This window comes from Rana temporaria, chromosome 12 (genome assembly GCF_905171775.1).
Source record: "Rana temporaria chromosome 12, aRanTem1.1, whole genome shotgun sequence".
NCBI lineage: Eukaryota > Metazoa > Chordata > Amphibia > Anura > Ranidae > Rana > Rana temporaria.
The window spans coordinates 140,641,241-140,649,433 of record NC_053500.1 but is presented as its reverse complement, the minus strand read 5'-3'; the positions used below and the strand labels follow the sequence as shown (position 1 = coordinate 140,649,433).

Genomic DNA, 8,193 nt, shown 5'->3' with positions numbered 1-8,193 from the left:
CCCTCATTTTTGATCAATGTCACCATCAGAGTTCCCTCTCTCTCTTACATCAATGTCCCCTCCCCCCCACGTCAGACCCCATCAGCCACCACTTTTCCATCAATGTCCCTATCAGTCACCCCTTGTACATCAATGTGCCTATCATAGTCCCCCGCCCCCCACTGCCTTAAAACACCAAGGGTCACCATCAGAGACGACCTCTTTCCTAACATCTCTGTCCCCATCGTATCCCCCCCCCTTATTTTTGATCAATGTCACCATCAGAGTTCCCTCTCTCTCTTCAATGTCCCCTCCCCCCCACATCAGACCCCATCAGCCACCACTTTTTCCATCAATGTCCCTATCAGCCCCCGCTCCATTACATCAATGTCCCCATCAGAGACCCCCCCCCCCTTACATTAATGCCCCCCACATCAAAGTCCCTATTAGTCACCCCTTTTACATCAAAGTCCCCATCATATCCCCCCCCCCCACTTTCTTACAACAGGGTCCCTATCAGAGTCCTCCCCTTTCCTTGCATCAGTCCCCCCTCCCACTTCCTTACAACAGCCCCCCCCCCATCAGAGATCTCCCCTTTCCTTGCATCAATCAGCCCCCTCCCTGTGACATCAATGTCCCCATCAGAACCTTCCCCTTTTTTTGATCCATGTCCCCATCAAAGACCCCCCTCCATTACATCAAAGTCCCTATCAGTCACCCCTTTTACATCAATGTCCCCGCCCCCCCCCCACTTCCTTACATCAGAATCCCCCCTCCCACTTCTTTACAACAGCCCCCCCCCCCATCAGAGACCTCCTCTTTCCTTGCATCAATCAGCCCCCTCCCTGTGACATCAATGTCCCCATCAGAGCCCCCCCTTTTTTGATCAATGTCATCATCAGAGTTCCTTCTCTCCCTTACATCAATGTCCCCGTCCCCCCCACTTCCTTACATCAGAAGCCCCCCTCCCACTTCCTTACAACAGCCCCCCCATCAGAGACCTCCCCTTTCCTTGCATCAATCAGCCCCTCCCTTTTTGATCAATGTCACCATCAGAGTTCCTTCTCTCCCTTACATCAATGTCCCCTCCCCCCACATCAAAGTCCCTATCGGAGCCCTCCCCCTTACATCAATGTCCCCATGCTCTACCTGGGTAAGAAATATATATGGTGACATCACTGGGTCTAATATAAGGTATAACCCCCCCCCCCCTGGGTGATCTCTGTACATTGCAAGGATTGTAACAAACTTTGAAGCAGATTCCTTCCTTTTATTCTGAATAAATTGCTGTTTGTCCCCCCCCCCCCTCCATATCCTGTGCAGATTGAGAACAAAGTCAACGGGTTTCATGCTGTATTAGCACTTAATAACTCCTATGGAATCATGATTAAGCACTGATAGAGTGAAATGCGTTGACTTTGTTCTCATTTCATTAGAATACAGCAACAAGGCACTGTAGGGAATAGGAACAAATCCATCGCGTTTTGTGCTGTCAGTGCTTAAAGTGATATTAAAGCTTTTTTTTTTTTTTTTTTATAACAAACCTGTTATACTTGCCTGCTCTATGTAATGGTTTTGAACAGAGCAGTCTAGAGATTCCTCTTCTCGGGTCCCACACCAGCTTTCCTGGTGGCTCCTCCCTCCTGCTGGGTGCCCCCACAGCAAGCGGCTTGCTGTGAGGGAATCCATGCTGGCGTGCCTCCGACCTGTGGCTGTGTGTCCAACCACACATGGAGCAGTGGCTCAGCCCTGCCCCCTCCGTTTCCTGATTGGCTCACTGGCTGTGATTGACAGTGGAAACCAATGGCTGCCAAAAGCCAAATCGGGAGTGCGAGTCCCCGGAGAGGCAAGGCTCTGGTGGACATCGCTGGACAGAGGGGGCTCAGGTAAGCATTGGGGGGGGCTGCTGCACACAGGTTTTTTACCTTCATGCATAAAATTCACCTTCTGCCTTTACAACCACTTTAATTATGACTCCATAGGACTCCTGATTAAATGCTGATCTAGAGCGAAATGTGTTGACTTTGTTCTCATTCCCCCACAGCGCCTTGTTGCTGTATTTTGTTGGAATAAGAACAAAGTCAGTGGCCCAGATTCAGGTAGATCCGCGCAATATTTGCGTGGGCAAAGGGCAACGATTTTTGCTCTGCGCCCACGCAAATATTTCGATTTGCCCGCGATTCACGGAGCAGTAGCTCCGTAAATTGCGTGAGCGCTATGCTAATTAGCCCGGCGTAAGGGCGCCTAATGTAAATGATCCCGCCGGGGGCGGGAATCATTTAAATTAGGCGCGCTCCCGCGCCGAGCGAACAGCGCATGCTCCGTCGGGAAACTTTCCCGACGTGCATTGCGGCAAATGACGTCGCAAGGACGTCATTTGCTTCTAAGTGAACGTGAATGGCGTCCAGCGCCATTCACGAATCACTTACGTAAACGACGTGAAATTTAAATTTCACGAGCGGGAAGGGCGGCTATACTTTAGCATTGGCTGCCCCTGCTATTAGCAGGAGCAACCTTGCGCTAAAGTCGCCGTACGGAAACTCCGTACCTTGCGTGTGCAGGGCCCGCGCAACTTTTGTGAATCGGTGGTAGTATGCAATTTGCATACTATACGCCGATCACAATGGCCGCGCCCCCTAGCGGACAACGCAAGAATGCAGCCTGAGATATGAAGGCATAAGGAGGCTTATGTCTGTCATATCCTAGGCTGCAGTCCGCGTAGCGATGTTCCTGAATCAGGGGCATTCGCTACGCGGGAGCAAAACAGCTATTGCGCCGCGCAACCTATGGTTCTTGAATCTGGGCCAATGTGTTTTGCGCTGTATTAGTGCTAAATCACACTCCATAGGACTCATGATTAAGTGCTGTTACAGAGCGAAACCTGTTGAATTTTTTTTGCCTGACAAGGGACTCTTATGACAGAATCGATGGGTAAAAGCTTCAGATGAGATGATGGTGATGGGGTTTAGATCTGCTCAGATATAACTGGGTGTGGTGCACAGAAAACGACAGAATGCATAGTGTCACTTTTATTTTACTCCAAGCACCATAAATAATACAAAAAAAAATAACCTCCTTGTACACAAGAAGTTTTTTTTTTTTACTTGTTTAGGGATAAGTTCCTCTAAAGATTAGTATCATTCCCACAGGAAAAATGTCATCTCTGCTAAAGGAGTTGGTATGGTACACTTCACTGGCAAAGGTTAATAAATAGCAAAGAATTCTAGGGGGTGACATCACACGGAACATGTGACTAGTGTTGTAGAACCTTCCCAAAAGCGGTCCTATTAAATTCCCAAACGTCGGCGCTCTTCTGACGTTCCCATCCGTTGCCACGCGGCTGCATTTGGTGGTTTAAAAAAACAAACAAAAAAAAAAAAGTCACAGCCCCCTCTATAGTAAAACTGATTGTCTATATACATGCGTGTCACACGTGGACGGGAGTCCCACCACGTCAATGTGACTTCCAGTCGCCGGAACACCGTTTATTGGAAAATAAAGTTCCAAAAATATACTTTACAGGCACAACAGCTGAACAGGAGCTCCGGTTTCAAACCTGACATCATAAAAGGCTTCTATAGCAATTTTTCAAAAAAGGAGGTTGGGGGTTTCGAGGAAAGGTGGAACATACAAAAACATGGGTAGAAAAAACAACCAAAAATGTGGGTAGAAACAGCAAAAACTGGAAGTTTTGGATAAAAAAAAAAAAAAAAAAATAGGCAGCCACAGAAGTACATTTCGGGTAAACAAAGAAGCTGTAGTGATAAATTTCCATAGTTTTTTTATTTTTTGGATCCTTTAAACGGACATAAAAACGTCTCGTGTAGCATTTTCCTATTTTGCATGTAGATGTTTTCCTTCTGACTCTTCGTAGTGTTTCAGGAAAGTTTCCCATCGTGTTTGGGTGGCTCTGGCTAGTGATCCACATTGGTCAAACCTTGGCCTCTTTTGAGCCTTCGAAGTAGGCGCTCTACCTTTCGAAAATGTTGGGTGTTATTGCTATCGCTTTGTACGATGCCTACAGAACTCCAAAATGGCTTCTGTAGACCTCCCAGATAATGGGGACAATTCCTGGAACAATCCCAATGTCCTGAGCGCAAATCAAAGCGGGAATAAGCCAGTCTGACCTTCTCTTGGTTAGCTTGTCAACTGTGTTAAAACTAAAGTCACTAGTTCCTACACCCTTATTTCATCCTCCTCCTCGTCCACAAAGGAGAAGTCTCTTCCTTTTCTTGGTTTCTCCTCTGGGATTCCTGAGGAACCTCTGGAAACCGAATGGTATTCTTTGGTTGGCTGAATTTTGTTGTTTCTGCTGGATGTAGGAAGGCTGCCATGTTCGGCTTTTGTTGAGGGACCTGTTGGCTTAGAAGGCATAGAATGTTTGATGTTGTTGGCACCATTTCCATCCGGTTTGTCAAGACTTAGGTCAAACTCCTGCTCCCACGGATCCTTGTCCATGATGCTCAATATATCGCCCAACATGGATGGGCCCAAGTCGATATGAAACGACATGATGGACTCGGCGTGTTTCATGCCGTAGGTGCTTTTGGGAGCCGTCTCCGGCAAGTCCGTTAGATCTCCAAACTCTTTCTCTGCTAAATACGGGTCTTTAATAAATGCCGAGCTACGAGCAGATGCCCCGTTCATGTGTTGCGGCTCTTCGGGAACCTTCTTTACTGGGCTGGAAGACAAACTTTTCGGCATCTTTTTGCTTGCGTTTTTTTCTGCTTCTTTTTCGGTCAGCTGAGGCAAAGAAACGGCGTTCTTCACAAACAAGGCGGAGTCCCTGAGCGACCCTAGCATGTCCCTGCGGTCACCTCTCGTCACTGAAAGGGAGCGCTTGCTGCTGCGAAAGGTTCGGGACAATAGCCCCTGCTTGGAAGTCGATTCTTCAGGTTCTTGCTGATCCTCTGGTTTGCTCAGGAAAGATGTGTCTCCGAAGGCATCTCCAGCCCTGCCTATGTGCATGGTGTGCCGGAAATCCCCTAAGGGGGCGCTTATCATTTCTGCCGTGAGATCAGCCCGGGAGCGCCTTTTGGATGCATTGGAGTTAGCTACCAGCGGCTTTAGAATCGGCATCTTGGCAGTCTATGCAATAAATCCCTGTTGTTTTGGTAGTTCAGTAATCCCAGTCGATTTGTTTATAATGTTAAACGGAGATTTTCTCAGGCGAACCCTCTGTAGAAGTCCAAGGAAGCCAATACCTGAATATTGTTGAGACAAGTCCACCGCTAATCTCAGCTGTCCGTTAGAACCTGGAAAACAAACAAAAGAAAGAATGTCAAGTTCTAAAGCATAACTTGGTACATACGTCCTCAAACTTTTAACACCAAGGGCTAGTTTACTGTCCTTCAGACTTTAGAGGAGACAAATTGTGGCCGGTAGGGGTAGAGAATAGAATGTCTTCGGGCCCAGCATTACTGGCAATAAACATAGCCTTAGGCTCCATGGTCAGGAGGAGGAGGAATAGTGCCCCATCATTTGGTATTATTGGTGTCGTGGATATGCAATAAAGTCTGGCAGCTTACCTGATCTCCATGTGTTCATTAGAGGCCTGACCCTCCTTCTGATTGTCTGTCTTTTATCACCTTCCTCCCTGTATGGCTCCACCCTAGGCCATCCCAGGAAGCCTATATTAACCACTTGCACCGCTAGTCTGCTTTGCTGTTCAACCGTGTTGTTTGCTTTAGTTCTTGTCTGCAGTGTGCTACGATTATCTTCCTGTGTACCGTTTTTGGCTCGTCCCTGACTTCTCCTGTTTGCCTGTGATCCTGACCTTTTGCCTGTCCCTCGGTTACCCTTGTCTGCCTGTTGCCCTGACCTCGGCTTACCCATCACTATCGCTTGTCCTGGTTGCTGCTTCCCCACTCTCCCTGCGGAGCGTGACCTTGGGGAGCCCAGGGGTCGCGACCTGGATCCAGCTGCGGCGAAGGCCATCCTCACCACCAGAGGCTGGTGAACACAAAGCTGGGTCTTAGACTCCGCTCCCAGGGGAATCTTGGCCTCACGCTTCCTCTCTGATCGCAGCAGTCGGCCATAGGGTTCACTACCCTGTGGTGCATCCCTGACCCCAACGGGGTGCACTTGTCATCTGGCCACAGGTGACCTGACAATTGGGAGGAATAGTGCCCCACCATTGGTATCATTGAGAGGAATAGTGCCCCACCATTTGGTATTAGTGGGAGGATTGTTGCCCCAACAGCGGAACAAAGTCAAGCAAAGTGCCAGAGCTTGGAGACCACTGACTACATTGAATATTGATGGGCAAAGAGTCAAAATACCTACTTTTATTTACTGTTGCATCAGAACTTGTGAGGACACTATGGTGAGTACACCGGTCACAAAATAAACATGGAGGCTGCCACTGCAGACCTACTTCCTGACTATCGCGCTGACCAACTGGTTCAACATTTTCTGAGACTCTAACCCAGAAAAAGTATGAAAACCAAAAAGTCGGAGGTCCCAATCTACATAGTCTTCTCGGTAGTGTTTCAAAGTACTTATGAGGGTCAGGCCAGGAGGAATGGTCGGCAATTGCGGCCTTCCTGTTGGCCCTGATGGGTTTCCCTTTGTTGCAATAAAAGGCTGGTAATACTTACCCTCTCCGGTAGTCGGCGAGTCTTTTAATTTTCTGTGTTCAACAAGTGCCAAGGCAGCTGAAGAATATTCAGCATCTGACATATTTCCAAGCGTGTCAGATGGCTGTCCCCTATGTCACGGCGTGTTATGTGGTGTCGTAGCGGGACAGGCATCTGATGAAGGTATGTTAGAATGGTGAAGATTCTTGGCGCTCTTAACTCATGAACAGCGGGAAGGGAGGACTTGCCACTCGCAAGGGGAAAGAAAATATGAGAAGCTTCCAATGCACCCTGATAGTTGTGTTTTGCTTCTCGTTCTTGCAGCAGATCAGTGGCGTTGTGCATAAACGACTAGATAAAATGTGCTTTTCTTTGATCTAACTCCATATGCACGGTCCTGGGTTGAAGTCCATCTACAAAAGGTTTATCAGCCAGGAATATGGACTGCCGGAATCGTTGACAACTTCAGTAGAAAGGGGTCTATACTTGGGAGTAATGCTGGCATGGCTGGTCTGTACTGGGGGGGGGGGGGTTGTGAAAAGGATTTAGGGCTGTTGGGGGAGAATTTGTTCTATGGGGGTTAATTTTTTGGCTGTGTTCTCTAGAATGGCGTATGTGTTATGCAACTCCCTAACCCCTGCACTCTGTGTTACCGACTCCTGGCCCCTGCATTCTTTGTGCAATAGACTCCTGAGCCCTGCAGTCTCTGCTTTACATGCTCCTGAACCTTGTGTTACCCACTGCATTCTGTGTGTTACGCATCCCTGCGCTCTATGTGTTGCATACTTCTGAGCCCTGCACTCTCATGGGACAAGACTGGGTAATACAGAGTGCGTGGCTCAGGAGTGCAAGAGTTAGGGATGGGTAATGCGCAGGGGCTCTGTAGTGGGGAGAGCGCGGGGGCTCTGTAGTGGGGAGCGTGGGGGCTCTGTAGCGGGCAGTGTGGGGAGAGCACATGGGCTCTGTAGTGGGCAACACAGGAAGAGCGCAGGGGCTCTGTAGTGGGCAGCGTGGGGGCTCTGTAGTGGTCAGGGCAGGGGCTCTGTAGTGGGGAGCACGGGGGGAAAGAGCAGGGGCTCTGTAGTGGGCATCACAGGGAGAGCGCAGGGGCTCTGTAGTGGGCAGCGAGGGGGCTCTGTAGTGGGCAGCGCAGGGAGAGCGCCGGGCTCAGGAGTAGGTAACACAGGAAGAGTTACACAGCATTGCAAGCATTGGTGGCACAACAAAACGTTATACAGTCTATAAATATTCGGTAAGCAGAATGGTTTCTGTAGGAGGGTTTCACCGAGGGGCGGACTGACAACTCATGGGGCTCACGGGCAATGGGAGATTATGGGGCCCCCAGGCAATAGATTATGGGGGCCACACAATATACACACACACACACTCACACAGAATACACACATACACACATTGAAAAGGTACTGGAGAGGCGGGGGGCGTTATAATCTTGGGATTTTTTTTAAAACACAGATTTTTACATACTGTCCCTGGTTTTACTGAGGCTGTCAACCCTGACGGGGGGGTCCCCTAGTGGTATGGGGCCCTCGGGCAGTGCCCGAATGGTCAGTCGGCCCCTGGTTTCACCTGTTTGGACGTTTTGCTTAGAGTAGCATGTACATGTAGAAGACTTCTG

General features: G+C 49.0%; 2 protein-coding genes across 2 annotated transcripts in view; one reads left to right on the top strand and one right to left on the bottom strand.

The window, feature by feature from the left end:
• LOC120918386 overlaps positions 1 to 8,193 on the top strand; it is a 26,251-nt gene that overhangs the window by 17,957 nt on the left and 101 nt on the right. The window contains exon 4 of the mRNA XM_040329931.1: positions 7,302 to 7,306. Within this exon, the coding sequence (XP_040185865.1) occupies positions 7,302 to 7,306 (5 nt within the window). The remainder of the gene's footprint in view (positions 1 to 7,301; positions 7,307 to 8,193) is intronic.
• CDC42EP4 (CDC42 effector protein 4) overlaps positions 2,994 to 8,193 on the bottom strand; it is a 36,965-nt gene continuing 31,765 nt past the window's right edge. The window contains exon 2 of the mRNA XM_040330994.1: positions 2,994 to 5,234. Coding sequence (XP_040186928.1) covers positions 4,156 to 5,058 — 903 coding nt within the window. The 5' untranslated portion in view covers positions 5,059 to 5,234 and the 3' untranslated portion in view covers positions 2,994 to 4,155. The remainder of the gene's footprint in view (positions 5,235 to 8,193) is intronic.